The sequence below is a fragment of the Musca domestica genome, unplaced genomic scaffold, assembly GCF_030504385.1.
Source record: "Musca domestica strain aabys unplaced genomic scaffold, Musca_domestica.polishedcontigs.V.1.1 6, whole genome shotgun sequence".
Classification (NCBI taxonomy): Eukaryota; Metazoa; Arthropoda; class Insecta; order Diptera; family Muscidae; genus Musca; species Musca domestica.
In genome coordinates, this window is record NW_026712363.1 from 11,093,947 (window position 1) to 11,121,093 (window position 27,147).

The following is a 27,147-nucleotide window of genomic DNA, read 5'->3' on the forward strand; positions in this document are numbered from 1 at the left end:
ATTTTGTCGAAATAAGTTGGAAACAAGTAAGCAAAGGCTACAGTCGAGCGGGGCCGACCGTTGAATACCCTACTACACTATAATAAATTCCACAAGATATTGTGACAATTAATAAAAGAAAACCATCAGGTTTCGTTCTCTAATTTTCAAATAATAGCAACTTAAACTAATTTGCTCATTTCTAATTTATTGGTAATTAAATTGTCTTCCTAGATCTGGAATCAATATTTCCCAAAGACCTATAATCTCTCAGAAGTGGCAAAATATTAACATTTATTATTGGTTTTTGACTGAAACGCATCTATATGAGATACAGACATTTGACTATATTCTTCAACGAAATCAGCGTTAACGAAATGGTCAGAAGTGCGTCTTTTCTGTATTTGTGAATTCTCCAAAAAGTCGCTGGAATGGACATTTTCGTATTTAGTCTACAAAAGTTGGCAAACTATTTCACACATTAAATATTTTTGGATGGCCATCCAAAACTGCTTGGCTTTTGCAATGTCCGGTAACCCTCATTCAAATGTGCGTGATGATCGGACGATAATTATGACCTGCTGACAATTTTGCAGTTTTTTGGTCCTTTTAAACCCCTAAATATATGGCGATCATCTCCAAAAAGAGTAGGCTTCTATTCTGACCCTCATCTTATCCCCATGCAAAATTTCGTAAGGATCGGGCCATAAATACGATCTGTATATGATATCCTGATATCCTAACTACTTAGTTTTGTTAGCTGTGGAAATATTACCAAATGTTTAATTCAAAATGAAAATATGCCAAAAATATGACAAAATTGAAAAAATATGAGAAAATGTTACAAAACCAATATTTTCATCTTTAGAGAGATATTTTTATGCGATTTTTTTAGACGTTTTTTTCTTTCCTGCCAAGAGGCCATTCTGAATTAATGAGAAATGTCGAAATCAGTTCAGCCGTTCTCGACATATAAGAGACCTTTCAAGCATATCTTCTTTGATAGACATATATATCGCACATATTTTGCTATATATCCGATTTGTTGGATGTTAACATTAATGTAAAGATCAGAAGTAACCTTGTCATGACTTTGTGATTTCGCCGGGGTTTAAAAAATTCACGGTTTAATGAAAAATTTTAATTTTTTCAACACAAAAGATATGGTCTATTTTACCCGCTAAATATTGTCCGATGACCACCCAAATTGGTAGGCTTCTTCACTGCCCTAAACTCTAGCTACATGCGAAATTCCGTGTCGCTTGGTCAGTAATTGCGACCTGTATATCTACTGCAAAATCCGACATTTTTTCAGTATTTGGTCCATTTCAACCCCTAAGCATTTGGCGATCATCTCCATAAGAAATAGGCTTCTATTCTGACCCTAACCCCACCTTCGTGCAAAATTTCGTAAGGATCGGGCCATAATTGCGACCTGTAGCGTGATTACAAAATAACATGGACAGACGGACGGACGGACATACATAGCTAGATCGACTCAGCTCGGCGAGCTAGGAAGATCCATATATACTTTCCTATATGGGAAACCAATATTTCGAGGTGTTACATAAATTCTGGCCCAATCAAACTTATAATATCCCCAACACATAGTGTTGTAGGGCATAAAAAGATTACTTGAAATCTGAATATACCCTTATACATATGTGGCCAATATCAAAACGTAGACCTAAATCTAAATCTAAAAATCTATCGTAAATTTTTCAAAGTATGGAGCAAAATATTTGAGGCCTTTTGTGCATGGTTAAGGCTATATATAATGGTTTCTAAAAAAGTCTAGCATGGTAACCCAAAACCCTTTTTGGAATTTGGATCTACTAACCAAATACTATCCACTACGAATTTTCCATCCCACAGGTTGGCTGTTGCGCAATGTCGTTGCTCGCTGTTGTATAAAACGATACCTGCGATTTAAGTATGTTAAAGATGTAGATGTACTATTATTTTGAAATTCGATTCCATTGAAAAATTGAAAAATGAGATAGTCTCTTTTTATACCCTCCACCATAGCGTGAAGGGTTTATTAAGTTTGTCATTCCGTATGTAAAATCTCGAAATATACATTTTAGACGCCAAAAAGTTTACATATTCTTGATCAGCATAACGTTCTATGTCGATTTATTAATGTCCGTCCGTCTGTGGAAATCACTCTAGCTTCCGAACGAAATGATGTAGGTTGATAAAATTGTACTCAAATATGTATTATGTCTGCAGGACTTTTGGTATTGAAAATGGGCTGTGTAGGTCCACGTCTTCGTATACAGCCTAAGACCAAAAATGAGCCATGTAGGTCCACGTCTTCGTATAGCCCATATATAACGGTGCCTCCCGATATTGGATATTTTGATGGTTTTAGAGATGTTATTTACCGGAACTATTTCAAATTTAGTATTTGAAGTTCGTAATGAATACTACAGCCTATGAGAGAAAATTGTCTGTGCAGGTCCACGTCTTCGTATAGCCCCCATATAACGGTACCCCCCGATATTCGGTATTTTGATGATTTTAGCGACATTATTTACCGGAATTATTTCAAACTTTGTAATTGAAGTTCGTAATGGATACTACAGCCTATGACAGAAAATTATCTGGGCAAGTCCATTTATAACCCCCATGGTACCTCCCTATATTCGGTATTTTGATGATTTTAGCTACATTATAAACAGTTTTTTTTTTTTCAAGTTTCGCATTTGAATATTGTAATAGCTTTCGACAAAAGTTGCCTATGCAGGTCCAATATACGGCTACATTCGGTATTTTTAAGATTTTTAAATTTGTACCAAATGGTGGAGGGTATTCGAAATTCGGCCCGGCCGAACTTACAGCTTTTTTACTTGTTTTGATTTTTTAGCGATTTTGAAAAAGTAATTATCTTTTGTGTAACCGCCTTAAAATATTTCGACATCATCTACTCAGTTTCGCCACTACATAATTCGGCACTACAATTCAATGTAACCGACCTGCAATATTATTTCTCAATAAATCGAGTCAATTAAATAAAGTTTATCAAATCGAAAAACCCGTTCTACACTATAAAATACTGATTTTTTTCGTTCATAGCTTATCCTCTTACCCAATATATAAATAAAATCAATTAAAAACAGTTTCTTTGTCGCTTTATACACACCAAAAAGACAACACACCATATTAGAATAAAAAAAACATTTCAAAAGTCAAAATGAAAATTTTCAAATTTCACATTATAACGCATGAAAAGGATAAAATAACCTTTTCGACAAGAGACAATCCCGAATTTATCTGAAATTAAAGTTAAAATCAGATCAGCGGTTCTTGAGTTATAAGCGTAGTAAATAACACAACTTTCTTTTATATATATAGATATTTTGACTTAACTTATGATTATTCAAAATGTTGATCCTTTATGGAGAAAATTTCGTAGAAGTGGACCAATATTATCTAAACTAAATCGGATATGAATACACAACTTTACCGGTTTCGAATAAATTGACTTAACTTTATATGAGACATGTGATGAATGTTGAAACATGCGTGACGTTCCAGATATAGTAAACCAGATATACGGATAAATGGGCAAAATTTAAAAATGTTTTTTGTCATAGAAGTTATTTTTGAAATAACTTCTGGGGAGAATATCCCAGACAAAAAATCAAGGGAACTGATGAGGTTTGGTGGCTCTTTCCGAAACCTAGGTATTCCCTGCCTTACCCCCTGGTAAACATTACCATCGTTCTCCACTAATAAACAAACGTTGTTTTTATAAAAACAACAATAAAGGGATAAGCCTGACCATTTTGCAACAACAAAATACTACGGTATCCCGAACAAACAAGCCACACTGTTCTATTTATAGACAAGGCACGGTCGACGAAGGGGTTTTTGTTGTAACAGACAAAACCAACTTACATGGTTATGCTACTTCGTTCAGGTTGATCGAAAGCATAACAAGTGGAGAAAGATGAAAATGTTTATAAGTGCGGTTGTAAGATTTAGAAGACTTTCCAAAAGAATTTTAGTTTCATTTAATTCTTTGGTTCCTCTTCTATTGAGCTTACGATCTCGTCACTTGGGTAAAAAATGTTTTTTGTCATAGAAGTTATTTTTGAAATAACTTCTGGGGAGAATATCCCAGACAAAAAACAAGGGAACTGATGAGGATTGGTGGCTCTTTCCGAAACCTAGGTATTCCCTGCCTTACCCCATGGTAAACATTACCATCGTTCTCCACTAATAAACAAACGTTGTTTTTATAAAAACAACAATAAAGGGATAAGCCTGACCATTTTGCAACAACAAAATACTACGGTAACCCGAACAAACAAGCCACACTGTTCTGAAAATCAGACATCTATTACCGATTTAATGGGAATATTTTTATTCAAAAATTAAAATTTGTAGGTGTGGTACGAAAAGGTGTGAGACGGTAAATTCCATATTCACATCAGATCTTTAGTTGAAAGAAAAAATTATATACCAATTTTGAATAGAATCGCTGACTTGTTTCGCAAGTTATGAGAGATATAAAATTTAAAATTTGACCCTTTGTGAGAAAGGTATCAGAAGAGGTGGTTCAATATCTACCATTTTGACTCCAGATCTTGTTGTTAGAAACATTGTTATGTATGAAATTTGAGGAGAATCGGATGCTTTATCGTATTTTAGGAGACATTTTATTATTCAAAATTGTTCTCCGTTTTGGGGGGACGTACCAAAGGAATGGTCCGATATATTCCATATTCATACTTGATCTTGTGTTAATATAAATATTGAGATGTACCAAGTCTGAATTGAATCGGATATTAATTTCGGGTTTTATGAGATTCATGAATATTCAAAATTTGAATCCTTTGTGGGGTGGTACCAGAAGGGGTGGACCGATAGATTACACCATCACACCCAACCTTGTGTTAAAAATATTGTGATGTGTGTAATTTGAAGACAATCGAACTCCTACATCACATTTTATAAGAGGTATAATTATTCTAAATGTTTACCCTTTGTGGGTGAGGTACTTAATGGAGTGGACCGATATTGTCCATTTTCGCACGTAGCACTGATAGAAATATTAGGATTTGCAAAGTTGGAGCAAGATCGGATCATTCTTTCTCTTTCTGTGCAGTAAAATATTTTATTTATTTTTTTTTTTTTTTTTTTTGAAAATTTCGAACTTTTGTTGTGGTCACATAAAGAGTGAACCGATATTGCACATCTCCGAACTCGATCTAAGTTTGATAATAATATTACTATGTACCAAGTTTGGACCACCAGCCAGCCAGACAGAAGGGCTCCAAAGGTCCTGAAACGGATTTGGATTAAATAAACCTAGGGTCTAAAATCGTTATTTCGATGAGACCGTATCAAACGGCCAATGAAACCGTCAAACGCTGCCCGAATGTTACTCTGTGGTATTTCCCGGCGAAGCGCTTGCTTGAGGTGATCGACACTTTGGTATTTTTTAGTGACAACTTTGCTTTCCAAAATACTCCAGACACAATAGTCCAACGTATTGATTCTGGTGATTTTGGTGGTCATTGTGCGCTGGAAATGAAGCGAGGAACCTCAGTTTGTAACCTTTCTTGTGTGGTGCGTGCTGATTGCGATGGTATTGAGTCCTGTTGGAACGTGCAAGGTCTGCGGCCAAAATGTTTGCGTGCCCAAGGTTTTAGTACATGGCGGCCCACACCATCACCATGGCCGGCGCATGAGTTCTGGTGGCCGACCGAAGGTGCACATTTTCTGCTGACCTCTTTGGCAAGTAAACACGATCATTTTATTTGTTTACAAACTGCTGGACATCGAATTTTTTCTCATCGGGGGAAACCAAATTCGACATTCACCACTTTCGGCCAAGCGAAGCAACTCTTTAGCTCTATCGAATCTATTTTCTTTCTGTTGCAGTGTAGGTTCTTGCACTTTTTGGAATTTCAATGGCTTTATCCCGAGCTCATTTTTCAATATTTGCCGCATAGAATATTGCGATATGTTCAGCTCACGAGCCATTTTTCTGCCACTGTGACGTGGGTTTCGATAAAGTCGCTTGTTTACTCTTCGATCCATTTCTGCTGATGTTACTGTTTTCTTCCTTCCTCTTCCTTGACGTTGGACTACGCTACCAGTATCACGGTAAGGAGCGAAGTTAGGAGACAAAATAGATTCATTCACATTTAAATGCTGGATAGCCACATGTGGTTTTTCAGCCAAATATAAAGAAATCACACTATCACGCTTGAATTCCATTACGAATAAAATTTTCTGCAAAATTTTCACCAAAATGCTTTTGTACGCTTGTAAATAATGTAATGAGCTGTCACTGGAAAAATTTTAACAGCTGTCGGACAAGTTGCTTAGAAATGACAGCAGTCTGAACTTGGTTGAAGTTTTTTCATCTCACCCCGTATAACCTCTCTAGCCCTGTGGCTCAGGGTATAAAAAATGGATTACAGATGGAAACAACAAAGAACTTGGAACCAAAACTAATTTTGTGTTGACCAGTGTAATGTATTAAAAGAAAATGATTATCAATATATTTATTTCGTCATTGACAACGACCTAGAAATATAAAACGTTTCTTATCAAATTTTTAAATCGTCAAAATTAAAAACATTCGAAGCTGTAGGCGACTTGAGCATCTCACAGCGAAATATAATATAATTTTCAGTCGAAGATTAGCTACACGAAAGCATGTTTAAAGTTGTTTTATTCGATATTTCTTGTTTATAATGCACATATAGCGGATATGGGGCAAGTTTTAAACTTAAAACTGTAATTGTTTCTGATATTTAAATGTATTTCTGTTTACAGATCATACAAGTTCGTCTCAATCGCTCTGTCTTTAATGATTTCTTTTGTGACAACGTCGGCGTATACCCATTATCGTTTGCCTACCTCCATAAAACCGGACCACTATAATCTGAAGATCGTTTCTTATTTGGAAGAGAGCAAAAACTTTACATTCAATGGTCTAGTTTCAATACAATTCGACGTTCTAGAGGATACCTCAAATATAACACTACACCTACGGAATTTGACGGTGGAGGAAAGCCGAATTGAACTTTATAGCACCGGAGATGATGGGGAGAATTTCACATTTTGTCTAAGAAATATAGATAAGGTACCCGACCTTGACTATTTCATAATACAACTGTGCGAAGACCTACACTCTGGCCAGAAATACAATTTGACATTACGATTTTCGGGGACTTTAAACGATGAACTAAATGGTTATTATCGCAGTTCGTATGTGAATGGCAGAAACGAAACTACTTGGCTGTCGGTAACACAATTTGAACCTACTTATGCTCGATCGGCCTTTCCATGTTTCGACGAACCCAATTACAAGGCGAATTTCACCATATGGTTGGGACATCATAAGTCCCTTAAAGCCTTGAGTAACATGCCTGTAGAGACACAGATCCCCTTAGATGATGTGGAGGATTTTGTATGGAGCATATTTAAGGAATCGCTGGTCATGTCCACTTATTTGGTGGCATTTAGCATCAATGATTTTGAGAGTATCGAATCGAAACACAATGATTCCGATGTTATTTTCCTTACCTGGTGTAGACCAGATTGTTATGGACGTTGTTTGTATGCAGCCAAAATCGCTCCGGATATCCTTAGGTTCTATGAGGTCATGTTTGACATACCATTTCCACTGACAAAAGTCGATCAAATTGCAGTGCCGGACTTTTCCCAAAATGCCATGGAAAATTGGGGCCTTATCACTTACTATGAAGCGATACTGCTTACCAAGACCAATGGTAGCAGTATTGGCAGTGAGGAAAAACTAATGATAGCCATCACTGTAGCCCATGAATTGGCTCATCAGTGGTTTGGCAATTTGGTTACTATGGAATGGTGGAATGATATTTGGTTAAATGAAGGATTTGCCACATACATTTCAACATTGGGGGTGGGTAGCCTCTATCCCGACCTGCCATGGTACGCATTTGATACCTATGACAATTTCAAGGAATTCTTTATAGCCGATGCCGAACCAAGCAGTCATGCCATATCAAAAAACAAATGTAACTCAAGCGAGATAATGCAAAGTTTTGATGCCATAGCGTATCGAAAAGGAGCTGCTGTATTGCGGATGACCCACAAGTCTATGGGCCCTGATTGGTTCTTTGCTGGGGTATGTGGTTATTTAAATAAACATAAATATGCGAATGCCGAACAGGATGATCTGTGGCAGTCGTTTAGGGAGGCGTTTCTAAAATCGTCGAGTAGCTTAAAACCTCCAACGGACATAAAAACCATTATGGATTCTTGGACTCTGCAGGCGGGCTATCCGTTGCTTCAAGTCAAACGTAATTATGAAACGGGCGTTGTAGAAATTTCCCAAAAAAGATTTTTGGCACATGACGTAAACCAGACCAAACCGGAAGAAAATTCCAACCAATGTTGGTGGATACCCCTGAGCTATACAACAGCTGCGGAATTGGATTTCAATTCCACCGAAGCTAAAGTATGGCTGGAATGTGATTTGCAGTCTGGTAGCAGTAGTTTAAGTTTAAATCCTCCCAATGGCGTGGCCCCTACTGATTGGATAATATTTAATATTCAAATGGTTGGTGTTTACCGAGTTTCATACGACCATCAAAATTGGCGTCTCTTGGCAGCCACCTTAAATAGTGAGCTCTTCGAGAACATCCACGTAATAAATCGCATGCAAATTCTTGAGGATATCTATGCTGTGGCCAAGCAAGGCGAACAAAGCTATGAACTTTATTTTGAGATATTAGAATACTTGCAGCGGGAACAAGAAACATGGCCATGGGAACCAGCTGTGGTCGGCCTAAAAGAACTTTCCGCAATTTTGGCACCATTCCCATTGGTGAGTAAATATCTAAATAAATTCATGCGCTACATAATAGAACCCTACTATCATCATATTGGCGGATTGAATGACGCAGTCGATATGTCCGAAATTCACAGCCAACTTATTATGATTGCTTGCCTATTGGAAACGGAACATTGTGTTCAAACCGCCCTAAATTATTTTGAACAATGGAAAAGTATATTTAACACCACCGAGATTAATGCTTTGTCAAGCGAATTGAAAGTCATTGTCTTCTGCACGGCTGTTCGATTTGGTCCTGTGGATAACTGGGATTTCCTATGGCAACAATACGTGGAGTCGCGTGAAGAAGAAATGCTCCTAGGTTTGGGTTGTTCTGCAAGCGAAACAGTACTGAGAAGATTTGTTAAAAATTATCTGGATTTGACAAATGGGTCTGAAAACGGAACACACGATGTTTTTTATTACATATTTAGAAGTGTAACAGGCGTGAAAATTATTCGCGAAAATTTTATAGACGCCATAACTAATTCCACGGCTATGACGGATGTGAATACACTTTTGTTATGTAGTTTTAATTTAGTTCTTCCCAATGATTTGAATACGTTCGAGGATTTGATCAATCTGAATCCGGATTATTTTAAGGACTACGAAGAAATGGTGGAGTACACTCGCAGTACCATCAACTCCAAAGTACAATGGATTGAGCACAATCTTGAAGTTATTAAATCATATTTACATAAGCGTCTGACACAAATGGGGATTCTTGAGAATAATGTCGACGATAATAACAGCTGACACTTAGAGAAACACTGAATTTTGACATACAGGGTGAGATAAAAAAAATTGCAACAAAGTCAAATGCCATAATTTTTATTTTTTTTAATTTTATTGAATGTAAGCAAAAAAATGTCGGAAATAGCATCACATTTTAGCATAAGTTTAGAATTGTTCGTATTGGTCACCTTTGGTACGAATTATGGCCTTCAAACGACCAATGAAGCCGTCACACGCTGCCCGAATGTTGCTCTGCGTATTTTGGCCTATTCTCGGCCAAGAGCTTGCTTGAGATGATAGACACCATGGTACTTTTTAGTGCCAACCTTGCTTTCCAAAATACTCCAGACACAAAAGTCCAACGCATTGGTATCCGGAGATTTTGGTGGCCATTGTGTGGAAATGAAGCGAGGAACCTCATTTTGTAACCATTCTTGGGTGTTGGTTGGCGTGTGCTGAGTCCTTTTGGAATGTCCAAGGTCTGCGGCCAAAATGTTTGCGTGCTCAAGGCTTTAATACACCCTCCAGAATATTTTGGCTTTTATTTTGATGCCACGGTCGATTAATACGAGCGGAGAGCGTGGCACATTTTTACATACACATTTTCAGCTAACCTCTTTGGCAAGTAAACACGATAATTTTGTTTGTTAACAAACTTCTGGACAACGTATGTTCTCTCATCGGAGAAAACCAAATTCGGCAGTTCACCACTTTCACTTTTGAGTCTATTTTCTTTCCCTGGCGTCGTAAGTTTTTGCACTTTTTGGAATTTCATTCTTGAATATTTGCCGAATGGAATATTGCGATATGTTCAGCCCACGAGCCATTTTTCGGCCACTACGACGCGGGTTTCGATCAATTCGCTTCTTTGCTTTTCGAATTATTTATGCTGATATTGCTGCTTTCTTCCGTCCACTTGCTTGACGTCGGGCTGCGCTACCAGTATCACGGTAACGAGCAATGGTACGAGACACAAAAGATCTATTCACATTTAAATGCTGGAGTGCCCCAACGGCTAATTTGTGGGTTTCCAGCCAAATATAAAGAAATCACACTATCACGCTTGAATTCAACCACGAATAACTTTTTTATGGAAAATTCTTTTGTTCGCTTATAATGATCTGTCACTGGAATAATTTTAACAGCTGTCGGACGAGTGGCTTAGAAATGACAGCAGTCTGAAGTTGGTTGCAGTTTTTCATCACACCCTGTATATATACATACTTCTCAGGAACAAAAACTAATCGCAATACCCTTACAATTATTTTTCCATCAAAGATAAACGTGTATCTCACGACACATTCGGCAACTTTGTTTTGTCGAAAATAAATCTTTGTCTCATAAAACAATTACAAATTAGCAGTCTTTGGAGATGCAAAGACTGCCATCCAACGAGAGTACAAGTCGATACATAAATATGAATGCATTTATAGTTTGCTTTACAATATAAGATTTTAGCTAGAAATTAAAATAAAACTTCGCATGGTCTTCCAAAAATTAGTTAGCTAAATTGTATTTAATAAAATTATTTAAAAAATTGGTTTTTGTATTTTTAAAACTTACAGGCCTATGTATGTCGGAACAACAAATTTATGAATTTGTTCAACTTTTTTGAGATTTTTTGTGCTTTATGTATGTTTGTATAGTCCCCATATAACTGTACCTCCAGATATTCAATATTTTGAGTATTTGTGTTCACCAAATTTGTTTTATATTTGGTATTTGGAGTTCGTAATGGTACTGGTACAATGAAGACAAGGTAGGCGATAGAAATCACCTGAATACAATCTTTGCTTTTGGTAGTCTTGTAATGTCAAGAAATTTATACAGGTTTTGTATACACATTGTGTACGCATTGTATTCAAATATAAACGAAATATTTTTTCCTTGATTTTCTTTTATAAAAAAATATTGGCAGAAAAGTGTTAAATAAACAAGTAAAACACAGGGCCGAACTTTGAATACCCTCCACCATTTGGAACGATTTTGGACATTTTCAAACAAATAAAATCCGTTAAAAATTCTGTTGAAATTTTAAAAATGCCGAATAGAGCCGTTATATTTGGGTCTATACGAAGACGTGGGCCTGCATAAATCACTTTTGTCATAAGCCAGTACAATATTCAAAAAACGAAACTTCATCCGAAACAAATCCGGTGAATAATGTAGCTAAAATCATCAAAATACCGAATATACGGATTTCCCGTTATATCGGGTCTACACGAAGACGTGGACCTGCATAAACAATTTTCTGTCACTTCACTTCAAATACGAGATTTCAAATAATTTCAGTGGATAATTTTACCTAAAGTGGAGGGTATACGAATACGTGGGCCTGCATACGCAATTTTTTGTCCTAGACTGTAGTACCCATTACGAATTCTAAATACGAAATTTGAAACAACTCCGATGAATAATGTCTCTATAATCGTCAAAAAAATATCGAACATCGGGGGGTACCATTGTATGTTTGCTATACGATATCGTAGATATAGAGAAATCTCTTCCAGGGAGTACAGTGCTTGGAAAGAACTTCTAATATGGATTTTTATTCAATTCCATCGAAAAATGTACGTTAAAATAGCGAATATATGGATGTACCGTAATATGGAGGATATACGATATCGTGGTCCAATATATACTATTCCAGGAAGTAAAGTACTCAGACCGGACTCCTTTTGTGCATTTTCAGACAATGTTATTTATTTATTTATTTTTTTTTTTTTTTTTTTTTGGAAAAATTCGGCTGAGTGAGTTGGGTAGGTTTGGCTGATCAATTAAAAAGGTGTAGCGTATTGTGCGGTCCTGTATCGCACGCCGGGCATGCGTAACGCACATCTTTCGATCGAATTGAGATATAGCCCCCATATAACAGTACATCTCAATATTCGGTATTTTAGTGATTCTAGAGACATTATAGTTGCAATTATCGTGTTCGTAATGGGAACTGCATTCTATAACACAAAATTGCGTATTCAGGTCCACGTTTTCTATAGCCCCCATATAACGATACCTTTCGATATTCGGTATTTTTATGATTTTAGCGTCATAATTTAAGAGAATTGTTTCAAATTTCGTATTTGAAGATCGTAATGGGTGCTGTAACATATGACGAAAAATGGCATTGCATCCCACGTCTTCGTATAGGCCCCATATAACGGGTTTCATTCAAGTAGTATTTTGCGACAGAAAATGTTTAAAAATTTTAAAGTTCCTTCCAAATGGTGGAGGGTCTATTAATATTTTTATACCCTACAACACTATGTGTTGGGGGTATTATAAGTTTGATTGGGCCAGAATTTATGTAACACCTCGAAATATTGGTTTCCCATATAGGAAAATATATATGGATCTTCCTAGCTCGCCGAGCTGAGTCGATCTAGCTATGTATGTCCGTCCTTCCGTCTGTCCATGTTAATTTGTAATCACGCTACAGGTCGCAATTATGGCCCGATCCTTACGAAATTTTGCACGAAGGTGGGGTTAGGGTCAGAATAGAAGCCTATTTCTTTTGGAGATGATCGCCAAATGCTTAGGGGTTGAAATGGACCAAATACTGAAAAAATGTCGGATTTTGCAGTAGCTATATAGGTCGCAATTATAGACCAATCGACGCGGATTTTCGCATGCAGCTAGAGTTTAGGGCGGGGAAGAAGCCTACCAATTTGGGTGGTCATCGGATAATATTTAGCGGGTAAAATAGACCATATCTTTTGTGTTAAAAAAAAATCAAAATTTTTCATTAAACCGCGAATATTTTAAATCCCGGTGAAATCACAAAGCCATGACAAGGTTACTTCTGATCTTTACATTGATGTTAACATCCAACAAAACGGATATATAGCAAAATATGTGCGATATGTATGTTTATCAAAGAAGATATGCTTGAAAAATCTCTTATATGTCGAGAACGGCAGAACTGATTTCGACAGTTCTCATTAATTTAGAATGGCCTCTTGGCAGGAAACATAAAACGTCTAAAAAAATCGCATAAGAATATCTCTCTAGATGAAAATATTGATTTGTTAAAATTTTCTCATGTTTTTTCAATTTTGTCATATTTTTGGCATATTTTCATATTGAATTAAACATTTGGTAATATTTTTACAGCTAACAAAACTAAGTAGTTAGGATAACAGGATATCATATACAGATCCAATTTATGGCCCGATCCATACGAAATTTTGCATGGGGATAAGATGAGGGTCAGAATAGAAGCCTACTCTTTTTGGAGATGATCGCCATATATTTAGGGGGTGAAATGGACCAAAAAGTGCAAAATTGTCGGCAGGTCGTAATTATGGGGGTTATCGGACATTGCAAAAGACAAGCAGTTTTGGATGGCCATCCAAAAATATTCACTGTGTGAATAGTTTGCCAACTTTTATAGACAAAATACGAAAATGTCCATTCCAGTGACTTTTTGGAGAATTCACAAATACAGGAAAGACGCACTTCTGACTATTTCGTAAACGCTGATTTCGTTGAAGAATATTGTCAAATGTCTGTATCTCATATATAGCATTTTCAGATTAAATGAAACCTTTTGCAATTCAAATGAAACTTTTTGCAGCGGGAATGAAACCTTTTGCAGTGGAATTGAAACCTTTTGCAGTGGAAATGAAACCTTTTGCAGTGGAAATGAAACCGTTTGCAGCGGGAATGAAACCTTTTGCAACCGAAATGAAACCTTTTACAACCGAAATGAAACTTTTTGCAAATCAAATGAAACTTTTAGATTTTTAGAAGGAAAAATAACAAAACATTTTTATTTTTAGTACGTTTAAAATTAAATTAACTAATTATAACTAATATATAGTTAAAGAGGAATTTTTATTGATTATTAACATTTATGTTTTTATAAAATTTTTTCTTAAAGCTTGCATAATACACAAGTGTAGATGCAGAAAGATTGAAAAAAGTTTTTCAAGGTATTTTTTTCAAAGGACCCGAATTAGGTATCTTTTTATAATCTCCTCTATGGAAAGGAAGATATATTAAATTTGTCATTCGGTTTGTAACACCTCTAAATATTCGTCGTAGACCCCATAAAGAATATACAATCATGATCATAGTTGATTTAATGATTTCCACTTATCTGTCTTTTGAAATCACGACTGCTCTATCTCCATAATCAATAAAGCTGCGAAGCGGGAATCCTTTATTAGATAAGATTAATAGTATACTATAACTATAAAAAATTGTGGTAAAGCTTAATTTCACATTTCAGTCGTGGCCATACCTACACGCAGAGAAAAAAATATGGTTCAGCCAACAATATTCGAAGAGCAAAATATATATGGTAAATATATGGTTGGATTCTATTATGTAATATTGTCGCTGCAAACATGTTTTTGGTTAGGCTGTGTAAACTGTATACATATAAATGTTTGCCCCAACCAGTTTCATGGTTGTCCCAATCATTTGATTGGTAAGATTTTATAAAACGTTCTTTTAGCCTGAAAATATATATTTTAAAAAGGTACAATATATATGTTTTCTGTAACGATTTACATGTTTGTCCCAATCATTTGATTGGTAAGATTTTATCAAATGTTTTCTTGGCCTGAAAATATATATTTTTAAAAATTTACAATATATATGTTTTCGGCAACCATTTACATGTTTGTCCCCATCATTTGATTGATAAGACTTTACCAAACTTTTTTTTGGCCTGAAAATATATATTTTTAAAAAGTTACAATATATATGTTTTCCCCAACCATTTACTTGTTTGTCCCAATAATTTGATTGGTAAGACTTTATCAAACTTTTTTTTTGGCCTGAAAATATATATTTTTAAAAAGTTACAATATATATGTTTGCCCCAACCATTTACTTGTTTGCCCCAATAATTTGATTGGTAAGATTTTACTAAACTTTTTTTGGCCTGAAAATATATATTTTTAAAAAGTTACAATATATATGTTTGCCCCAACCATTTACTTGTTTGTCCCAATAATTTGATTGGTAAGATTTTACCAAACTTTTTTTGGCCTTAAAATATATATTTTAAAAAGTTACAATATATATGTTTGCCCCAACCATTTCTTATACTCTACCTTTTTAATATTATGTATATTATTAAAAACATCTTGGATAGTGTTCTATAAATCAAATTTTATTTAATTTTACAGGTAATAATATAAATTAACATATTAAATCTAACATATAGTATACAATTATTAATATTACGAAAATGGAATTGCATTTATTTTATATAAAAGCAGTCTTCTTTGGATGTACAAATATATCCCGTATAATTTGATTCTGAATATAATACATTGACAGAAAGAAAAACATTTTCATATTCTACTCCAAAAGCATGGTAGTGCGAATCAAATCCATGTGTTAAAAGTCTTTGAACGCACAGGAAAAACTATCGTCGAAACAACAAATATGAATAATGAGTCCAAATAATGGAATGTTATCATCATATTCTCCAATTTGAATAACCATTCCAGGTTTAAAATAAATTTCATTGTATTGAAGATTGGATAAGACACGCAATGGTACTGTAGACAAAATATTATATTTTCGGAAAGTATCGCTGGTCATTTCCACAGAATGACCTAATTCTATTTTAGCATCTAAAATATCTGAATAGTTAATTAAAAAGTCAAATAATTTAACTTCATATTTTGTGTATATAGTTTTCAGGAGATTAATTTTATTATTAGAGCTGTTACATATTTTTTTTAATTCCTTATGAAGAGATTCAAATCTCATTGAAGAAATATGTTTCAAAGGTCCAATTTGTTTCATAATATTTGCATAGTGTAACAAGTTATGAAATTTTGGTTGCAATGTTGATTTTGTAAGTTGCATGTACAAATCGTTGTGTTCGCACACTAGCTGTTGAAAATGTTCAGGAACACCAGTTTGAAATGAATCTGATTCACATGCTATAAAAACTATTTTTTTTAATAACAAAAATAGCGACCATTCTTGACAATCAGGCACTAAATCTCCTATAATTAAATTTAGGCACCTTACGAAAACTAATGTTTCAGAAGAAGATAATTTCAATTTAATTTTTTTCTGGAAATCTTGACTCAGTATAGGTGGCTTGCTCCTGCTATTGATTGGACCATAATTGAAAGTTAGCAATCTATAATTTAGTTGGTCTAAACTAAAGAATTCGTAATCCTTTATGAAACGAGTCAATATAAAAATTAAAACGTAATGACATACTCCTTCTAATAAATCATGCATAACGTCGACACTATAATTCCTTATTACATGAAATTGTTTTAAATTATTCCAAATAGAATTTTCTTTTATACCGGTGGTCTTAAAATCATTAAGACCTACATCAGAACTATAATTATGAGGATTTCGTAACATTTCACTATTTTCAGAAACTGCCACTTTGTTAACTTCTCGATGCTGTTTACAAAAACGACAGTAAAAATTGCTGGAAAATGTTTCAGAAAAGCCAAGAATTGTATTGAGTCCAAGGTTGTCTCCCAAAATTAGAGAAGAAATTAATTTAATTTTTTATAAGATTTCCTTCAAATGAGATTTCTTCATGAATATCTATTCCAATTTCTTGCAAACTATTAAGTTCATTTATAAATGCCTCAAATACGCGTTTGTTACCGATTTTTTTTCTATCTTCAGAAAATAATAGCATTCCTACAAACATATGAGACAATTTTGACTGAAGATATTCGGGAATACAAGGAATTTTAATGTAAACCCCACCAAGTTTTTGAAAGCCAGCGTGAGAACCTAATGCGTTATCTGGCTCAAATTCATCGAAATATACGAAAAGGGGTAAAAACAATGTATCTGACTTGTCATTACAATTTAGTTTCTCACGCCAAAGCTTACTTTGAACAAAATTATATATAACATTCGGATCACGTAGTTTTAAACAACTTATGTAAGATACAACTTCAGTCAAAAATTTAGTTTTATTAAAAAGTATAAAGAAAAAAGACTGCAATGATAATATTGCGATGGAGTAGTCAATATTTTTTAAAGTAATTTGTCTTCCTGTAGTTAAAACCTCTTGAGGCTCACGATGTAGCAAAAGGTATTTGGCTTCAACAAAGTAGCCTGTTTTCTTAAATTCGTTCAGTAATTTATATTCTGATTTAATAATACAACTATTAATAATATCTTCAAGAAACGCTATTATTTCAGGTTCCACTACATTATCTACTAATTTATTTCTTAGAATTTTCAGGTACTTTAAGAAACCATTTGCAACATTTCTTATAATTTCTAAACACTTATTTCGAGGAATACTTTCATTACAATAAGCTTTCACAATTTGTTTCAATAGATCAGTTTTCATATTTGTAACTAATTCTATCTGAGATCGCGAACTATTATCGTCAATATTTGTATCTAAGGGGAAAATTCTTCCTAAAGGTTCACTATTTATGTTTGAGTATTCTGATGAACTATCCAAAGAGTTATTAAAGACATTTTTAGGAAAATGTCTTTGCAAATGAAACTTATATGAATCAAACCGATCGTATCTGCGATTGCAATTAGGAAAACAACAAGATATTGACGTTATATGTTTATGATGCCTTCTCATATGTCGGATTAATTCATTAATTGAAATAAATAAATGAGATGAACAAAAACATTTAATATAATCCATTTGTAGATATAAATTTATATATAAAAGTCTTATATAATGAAATAATAATAAAATAATTAATTTTTTTGGACGAACATAAAATAATTCTCTTCGAAACTAAAAAAAACAAATCTATTCCAGATTTTCCATACGAAGTTCATTGATTAAGGTACTTACAGCAGGTATTGTCGTATCCCATGGAGTGTTAATTTCATAAATAATATATTGTATAAATGTCCATACGTGTAGGCATGCACTTGGGTATTTAATATTCATACTCATAAAAGAGTAAAAGCAGGCTTCAACAGCTTTTAAAGGATTTTCAAATTTCAAACGATTTCCACATATATCCACGTATGCAATGGAAATTGGTTTTGTCGTATCGCCAACAAAATAAATTTTGGGTTGAGTATCCTTTTTTAGTCGTTTTATTCGGTTTCTTGTTTCGTCATCTGCCACTTGAATATTCTGTTAGGATGATACATTTTTTTATTAATATATGAGGTATTGTGGAATAAAAGTATATATATGAACCGACCTTGCAGTAATAAATGAATGATTCCAGCGATTCTAACTTGCTGTTCTTCCTGTAGTGTGGTAGAATAAATGGAATAATCATCAACGAAAGAGCAATTTTGCAATCTATTGTAAAAAAAATGTGGATGATTATGTATAGCATATTCTTATATTCATACATACCTTCGTCCTCAGTTCTGTCGATATTCGCTAAAATTTGTAAAACGCTATTCTCTTTTGATTGTTCGGCTTTCAATATTAGTTTTCCATAGAATTGTTTCCATTGGTAAATGCTTTTGGAATTTGGGTACAGTATTTTGAAATCGATTTGAAGCTAGGCGAGAAGTATATGAACAATATTAATCGAAATTTACATAATATTAATAATTCAAAGACTTACCAATTCATGAAAGTTCTCATTAAGATGAATGTTGTATTTTTGTATATAGTCAATAGTACTTAACTCGTTGTTTTGTAATTCGTTTTGTCGATAGGAATGAGATTTAATCCAAAGTTCTCTTGTTTTGTTCCAATCTACATTCGTTGTTTCAAGAATTTTCAATTCATCTGCTGATATGCCAGTTTCGTGATCTTCCGACAATTGCGTATGATTTGCTAAAAGAACGTATTGTTTTTCAAAACATATAAATATTCTTATATTTAAGCATACTCACATTTCTTTTTCACGTTTTCACGTATATTTATCAGTCCTGCTGCACTTAATTGTGTTCTCTTATTATTGTATGCGTCAAACAATTTACCATTTGCCAAATGACCTTTTGTAAAGGGTACGTAATAAGTTTCTCTAACTTCCGATGGAAATACTTCTATTATTGATCGGGAAAGTTGTAACAAATCATCTTTATATAAACTGCAAATTGAAAAAGAATCTCTGAATATAAACAAATTGTTAAGTGTTTAGGATTTACATACCGTCTATTCACATTTTGGCTCAGGATATTTGACACTATACTCTTTGCTATAATTGTTCTATCCTTATTTTGCAGACTATTACATTGCAATAATTGCTTAATTTCAGGATATTCTTTTATTTCCTTCGGGAATAAAAAGGGGTTAATAATGACTGAAAAGATTTTAAATTAAGAAACATTTTTACATACCTCCGTTGATGGAACAGAAGGATAAGCATTTTTGTCAATAAAAATATTCCCCTGGCTTTGGTTAAAAATATCATCGGTTATACATGTTAAAGTTCTAATAACCTGAGGCTGTGTACTTCCAAATATTATATTTTGTGAACTGGAAGCCTGTGATTCCAATTCATCATTCGAGTCTGAGGTGGAATAAGAAGAATTATCATCTACAACGAAAATTAGTTTAGAAATTACACATTATATTTACATACATATACAGTGGTGGTCACCTAATTAGAACATGAACTGTGGTGAACATTTTTTGAAGTATTTTTTAAAAATAATATAATTCTGAACACTTAGATATACTGCACTTAAGAGGTTTAGTGTGAAAATAGAAAATTATTTTATGCAATTTTTAATAAATAAAAATTTTTATAAAATAACGTGGAAATATTTACTTTACTGCTTTTTTTGAAAATAGTTTACAGATGAAAAAAAAATTAGTATATCTAAGAGCTCAGAATTATTTTTTTTTTTTAAACACTTCAAAAAATGCTTACCACAGTTCATGTTCTAATTACGTGACCACAACTTTAAATATATTTAATTTGTGGATACTCACTTATTAAATTTACGTCCAATATAAAATCCGTTGACGATAGATACTGTTCCACCAAATCGGTGAATATGTTTGGTTTTATTAAAAATTTCTTGTTAAAAATTTGAACAAAAACTAGCGAGAGGCAGTGAATGCAGAAGCTAATGCAAATGCTCCGAAATATAACGGGATCACAACACTCAACACAAAATATTGTAAACTTTAACAATACATATTTTCAATCCAAAACAAGATATTGTAATTTTTTAAAATACATATTTTAAAATTGGACAATATATATTCTTAGTTTGAAAATATATATTGTTAAATTTGAAAATATGTATTGTTAAGTTTGAAAATATGTATTGTTAAATTTGAAAATATGTATTGTTAAAATTGAAAATATATATTGTTAAAATTGAAAATATGTATTTTCGAACTAAACAAATATATATTAAAAAGTGCACATGTTTTGAATTTTCTGAAAACACGTGTTTTATACATTTTCAATGTTGTACTTTTCCTTGAAGCTAATTGTACTTCAGTGACTTAGTTACATATATGTACTTTTAATTATTTTTTGCCATTAAATAGAACTTTTACTTTTCTTTTTCAGAAAAAGTCACATTCAAAATAGTTGTAAGCGAACGCGAAATAAACTCACTTTATTTTTATTGTATTTATAGATAGCATGTGTCATTATTTTATGACTCTTTAATATTTATTGTATTAAGTAAAACTTTTAAATGTTCACTTTTATATCACTCTTAAATTTACGCACGTAGTACTTCTTCGAACTCTCCAATCAAACTAACATGTTTTGACACGCTCAGCTCTCAAGCGCATACAATTTACAATATTATTTTAAAATTCTACAAAATGTATTGTAAATTTATTAGCAACATGATTGTGAAGACCATTGGTATTGTAAATTATTTTTATCATATTACAAAAATTCGATTTAAATTTTGGAAATTATGGTTGCAGGGAACATAGTATTTTCAAATATGCAATTCACATGTTTGCTACAAACATATAAAAGTTGTGGCAACAATAGTTATGGTTTCTGCAACCATAGTGAAAAATATTTTTTCTCTGCGTGTATAAAGGGCAAAATTTGTTTAAATTTCTCTTTTTAGCGATAAGCATTTGGAATTAAATAATATGGAAGCATTTTATATCAAATCAATAAAGAACCATTTGTTATTACAATAATTGAAAATTTAAGAAATAATATAAATAAATGTAGATATTTATAATCAATAAAAAATCCTATTTGTCAATATATTAGTTATATTATTATTAATTATTAATTGATTTCATTTAAAAACTACTAAAAATAAAAATATTTTGTTATTTTTCCTTCTATAAATTTAAAAGTTTCATTTGATTTGCAAAAAGTTTCATTTCGGTTGCAAATGGTTTCATTTCGGTTGCAAAAGGTTTCATTTCCGCTGCAAACGGTTTCATTTCCACTGCAAAAGGTTTCATTTCCACTGCAAAAGGTTTCAATTCCACTGCAAAAGGTTTCATTTCCGCAGCAAAAAGTTTCATTTGAATTGCAAAAGGTTTCATTTAATCTGAAAATGCTATAGATGCGTTTCAGTCAAAAACCAATAATAAATGTTAATCTTTTGCCACTTCTGAGAGATTATAGGTCTTTGGGAAATATTGGTTCCAGATCTAGGAAGACCATTTAAGTGCAACATCTACCAATAAATTGGAAATGAGCAAATTAGTTTAAGTTGCTATTATTCGAAAATTAGAGAACGAAACCTGATGGTTTCCTTTTATTATTTGTCACAATATCTTGTGGAATTCTTTCGAGTATCTCGCCTATATAAACTGTATCGTTTATTATAGTGTTGTAGGGTATTCAACGGTCGGCCCCGCTCGACTGTAGCCTTTGCTTACTTGTTTTATCAGTGTTTAATTTATTATTTTCTCCTTGATATGGCCTTTTTATCGTTGTGCAAAAATGTGTGGGTGTTTCTGTTGTTTTAAAATGTAGTATGGATTTTACATCGATAGCTTGCCAGCCCTAATCTAAGCGTTAGTTGAACTGAATCAGGACCCAAGCATTAAAATTGATTTAGAAAATAAAATTGTAACCCAGTGTCGTATATACACTCTTATGTAGACTTATGTTATAAAAATAGCTGATTTGCATTTTTTAATTACTTCACATTTTTTTTTTCCTGATTTGATAATTGATAATTCAATAAATGATTGAATATATTGCAATCAATGGGACAGCTCTAATAGTCTTAATGTGTGATTGCAATTAGTTGATAGTTCTACCTCATAGAGGTAGAGAACATTGCAAATCTATTAAATATTTATTTTACATTCAAAATCCACAAAGTGATGGATCTCCTCCGGAAACTATGTTTTATTTGCCTGTTTTGTGCTGATTTCGCCACTGTGATCAATGGCGGCTATACACATTATCGTCTGCCTACGGCCATAAAACCGAAACATTATGATCTTAAAATCATAACACACTTGGAAAGTCCTGAAAATGCCACATTCAATGGAGAAGTGTCCATAGAGCTCGATATACTGGAAGATACTAAGAATATTACCCTACATGCCAAAAATTTAACCATCAATGAAACTCAAATCGATTTGAAACGACTGGATGGAGATTTTCATTGGTGCCTAGAAGGTATTGAAATAGTATCGGAACACGATTACTACATTATATTATTGTGTGAAGCGTTGCTGGGTGGAGGCAAATATGAATTGCATTTAAATTTTGGTAGTACTCTTAATGAAAACATCCAGGGCTATTTTGTCACAACCTACGAAGATGAGAGTACAAATGAAACAAAGTGGATGGCAGCAACTGATTTCCAGCCGACATATGCTCGTATGGCATTTCCCTGCTGGGATGAACCGAATTATAAGGCGACATTTACAATATGGTTAGGTCACAGTAAATCCCTTAATGCCTTGAGTAATATGCCTTTAGACCAAGAAACTCCTTTAGAGGGTTTGGACAACTATGTTTGGAGCAAATTTCAAGAGTCTGTAGTTATGTCCACATATCTGGTAGCATTTAGTATTAATGAGTTTGTTTCTCTGAAGTCCGGAGACAATGCCAGTGAGACAGAATTTCGTATATGGTGCCGAAAAGACAAATCTGCAAGCTGTGAGTATGCTGCTGAAGTGAGTCCAAAAATTCTAAAATACTTAGAAGAAAAATTAAAATTGCCAAATCCTTTGAAAATAATAGATCAGATAGCTGTTCCAAATTACCCCAGTGAGGGTATGGAGAATTGGGGCCTTGTAGTGTACTCGGAAAGCTACGTTTACATCGACTCCGAAAGTATTGAAAAACAGTTCCTTAGGGAGTATTTAGTTAACTTAATTGCTCACGAATTGGTTCACCAATGGTTTGGAAATATTGTTACCATGAAATGGTGGACAGATACTTGGCTCAACGAAGGATTTGCAAAATATTTTGGCTTCTTGGCTGCAAAAGATTTTCTGGCCGACCAAAACACCGACTATAATTTATTTTTACATTATTTGGAAATTGTTCATTTTGATTCCAAGTTACAGACGCACCCTGTATCTCTATTGGTTACAAATGCCACAGAATTAGAACAAAGTTTCGATGCTGTGAGCTATATTAAAGGCTGGTTGATATTGAGAATGGTTCATATTGTCTTGGGTCATGAGGCATTCTTTCAGGCACTTCAAGCATATTTAGAGAAGTACCAGTATCGAAATGTCGAACAAAGTGATCTGTTTAAGGAGTTTAGTAAAAAATCACGAGATATAGGCCCAAACATGGAAACTATTTTATATTCATGGACCCTACAACCAGGATATCCACTTGTAAAGATTTGGCGTAATTACGAAGACGGTTCTGTCGACATTTCCCAGCAAAGATTCCTCACAGAACCCAGGCAGAATTCTGAAGATGCTGATAAATGCTGGTGGATACCATTAAGCTATACGTCGTCATCGGAATCCGATTTTGCAAATAATACTATAAAATCCTGGCTTGAATGTGATGAACGAACGAAGAATAAACCCCTTCGACTGTATAATGTGGCAGAATCAAATGATTGGATCATATTTAACATTCAATTATCAGGTTTCTATAGAGTCATGTATGACCCGAAAAACTGGCAACTTATTACCAACACCCTTCTCAGTGATCAATATACAAAAATTCACGTTTTCAATCGAGCCCAATTAGTTGGCGATGCCATAGCATTAGCCTGCAATGGTCATCAGGAGTATGACATAGCATTTGGTATTTTAGAATATTTAAGCCATGAATACGAATATCCACCGTGGAAATCAGCATGGGATGAACTGGAGAAAGGCTCTTGCGAATCCATATTAAAAACAATACCGAAATATAGAATTTATTACAACGCCTTTATGCGTAACATCCTGAAGCCAGTTTTTAATCACGTCAGCCACTCTAATACAACTGACGAGGGCCATGAAAGAACGTTGCTTAGAGTTCTTATATCAAATTGGGCTGTAAATGTTGATCTTGAAAAGAAATCGCAAAAAGATATCGAATCATTCCAAAAATGGAAATCTCTCCCAGATCCTGATATTGTTAACCCAATTCAAGTTTATTCTAGAAAACGCATTTACTGCCAGGCATTAAAGTTTGGCAACGCAAGCGAATGGAATTTTCTTTGGCAACGACTCCAATACAACTCCGGCAATAGCGGCGAAAGAAAAACCATACTTCAATCATTAAATTGCACAAGCAATGAAAATCTGTTAAAAAGCTATTTACACGTAATCTTCAGTAATGAATGTGCCTTGGAAAACGATGAAAAGCAGTATGCATTTATTACAATCATAAACAACGAATCTGGGCTCAGATTAGCCAGGGAATTTTGCATGAAACATATCGAGGAGTTACACACAAAAACGGATGTCAACTTCTTATTCGACCAAATGGCCAGCAAAATCAACACCATGGAGGACTTGAACACACACATACAATTTATTCAAAACCATCGTAAATATTTTGAAAATGCCGATGACAAAATTAATATGATTCGTGAAAATAATCTATCAAAAATTCAATGGATTGAGGACAACTTGGATAAAATCATATCGTATTTGGATAAACGTCTCTCCCGAATGGGTGTAGAAATTGCTAATGAAGTTAATTGAAAATTTTGTTTAAAATATCGTTTAATAAAGGACACATTTACTTCATGAAATAGCTTGTTATACCCTACAACACTATGTGTTGGGGGTATTATAAGTTTGATTGGGCCAAAAATTATGTAACACCACGAAATATTGATTTCCCGCATAGGAAAGTATATATGGATCTTCCTAGCTCGCCGAGCTGAGTCGATCTAGCTATGTATGTCCGTCCGTCCGTCTGTCCGTCTGTCCATGTTAATTTGTAATCAGGCTACAGGTCGCAATTATGGCCCGATCCTTACGAAATTTTGCACGAAGGTGGGGTTAGGGTCAGAATAGAAGCCTATTTCTTTTGGAGATGATCGCCAAATGTTTAGGGGTTGAAATGGACCAAATACTGAAAAAATGTCGGATTTTGCAGTAGCTATATAGGTCGCAATTATAGACCAATCGACGCGGATTTTCGCATGCAGCTAGAGTTTAGGGCGGGGAAGAAGCCTACCAATTTGGGTGGTCATCGGATAATATTTAGCGGGTAAAATAGACCATATCTTTTTTGTTGAAAAAATTCAAAATTTTTCATTAAACCGCGAATATTTTAAATCCCGGCGAAATCACAAAGCCATGACAAGGTTACTTCTGATCTTTATATTGATGTTAACATCCAACAAATCGGATATATAGCAAAATATGTGCGATATATATGTCTATCAAAGAAGATATGCTTGAAAGATCTCTTATATGTCGAGAACGGCTGAACTGATTTCAACAGTTCTCATTAATTCAGAATGGCCTCTTGGCAGGAAAGAAAAAACGTCTAAAAAAATCGCATAAAAATATCTCTCTTAAGATGAAAATATTGATTTTGTAACATTTTCTCATATTTTTTCAATTTTGTCATATTTTTGGCATATTTTCATTTTGAATTAAACATTTGGTAATATTTCTACAGCTAACAAAACTAAGTAGTTAGGATATCAGGATGTCATATACAGATCGCATTTATGGCCCGATCCTTACGAAATTTTGCATGGGGATAAGATGAGTGTCAGAATAGAAGCCTACTCTTTTTTGGAGATGATCGCCGTGTATTTAGGGGTTGAAATGGACCAAAAAGAGCAAAATTGTCAGCAGGTCGTAATTATCGCCCGATCCTCACGCAAATTTGAATGAGGTTACCGGACATTGCAAAAGCCAAGCAGTTTTGGATGGCCATCCAAAAATATTCACTGTGTGAATAGTTTGCCAACTTTTGTAGACAAAATACGAAAATGTCCATTCCAGTGACTTTTTGGAGAATTCACAAATACAGGAAAGACGCACTTCTGACTATTTCGTTAACGCTGATTTCGTTGAAGAATATGGTCAAATGTCTGTATCTCATATAGATGCGTTTCAGTCAAAAACCTATAATAAATGTTAATCTTTTGCCACTTCTGAGAGATTATAAGTCTTTGGGAAATATTGCTTCCAGATCTAGGAAGACCCATGGTACAATGAAGAGAAGGTAGGTCAACTTTGAAAAAATTGCAAGTAGAGAGGTCTACCTGTTTGGCTTGTAATGTCAGAATTAGTATCAAAACAATAAAAAATCAAATAACTTGTTGCATTTATTTTGAATAAATAATTGAAAACAGCGAAA

General features: G+C 33.8%; 3 protein-coding genes across 3 annotated transcripts; 2 read left to right on the top strand and 1 right to left on the bottom strand.

The window, feature by feature from the left end:
* Positions 1 to 6,560: 6,560 nt before the first annotated feature.
* Positions 6,561 to 11,053, top strand: LOC101897053 (aminopeptidase N). Its single transcript, XM_005184016.4, has 2 exons — positions 6,561 to 6,717; positions 6,778 to 11,053. The coding sequence occupies exons 1-2, from the start codon at positions 6,713 to 6,715 to the stop codon at positions 9,575 to 9,577; spliced, it is 2,805 nt and encodes a 934-aa protein (XP_005184073.3). The 5' UTR covers positions 6,561 to 6,712; the 3' UTR covers positions 9,578 to 11,053.
* A 7,221-nt stretch (positions 11,054 to 18,274) lies between these two features.
* On the bottom strand, positions 18,275 to 21,066 carry LOC131805720 (uncharacterized). Its single transcript, XM_059129269.1, has 9 exons — positions 21,031 to 21,066; positions 20,391 to 20,586; positions 19,793 to 19,992; positions 19,605 to 19,726; positions 19,346 to 19,542; positions 19,072 to 19,286; positions 18,855 to 19,005; positions 18,694 to 18,797; positions 18,275 to 18,623 (listed from the first exon to the last, which is right to left on the bottom strand). The coding sequence occupies exons 1-9, from the start codon at positions 21,064 to 21,066 to the stop codon at positions 18,288 to 18,290; spliced, it is 1,557 nt and encodes a 518-aa protein (XP_058985252.1). The 3' UTR covers positions 18,275 to 18,287.
* Positions 21,067 to 22,617: 1,551 nt separating this feature from the next.
* On the top strand, positions 22,618 to 25,576 carry LOC101897230 (glutamyl aminopeptidase-like). The gene has a single exon (XM_005184017.4). The coding sequence runs from the start codon at positions 22,734 to 22,736 to the stop codon at positions 25,524 to 25,526; it is 2,793 nt and encodes a 930-aa protein (XP_005184074.3). The 5' UTR covers positions 22,618 to 22,733; the 3' UTR covers positions 25,527 to 25,576.
* The last annotated feature ends 1,571 nt before the right edge of the window (positions 25,577 to 27,147 follow it).

Coding starts and splice junctions, on each gene's coding strand:
- LOC131805720 (XM_059129269.1), bottom strand. CDS start 21,066: ATGACACATGCTATCTATAAATACAATAAAAATAAA. Junction 19,993..20,390: donor ATTGGACGTAAATTTAATAA/GTGAGTATCCAC, acceptor TTTTCGTTGTAG/ATGATAATTCTTCTTATTCC. Junction 18,624..18,693: donor CATTCATTTATTACTGCAAG/GTCGGTTCATAT, acceptor TCATCCTAACAG/AATATTCAAGTGGCAGATGA.
- LOC101897230 (XM_005184017.4), top strand. CDS start 22,734: ATGGATCTCCTCCGGAAACTATGTTTTATTTGCCTGTTTTGTGCTGAT.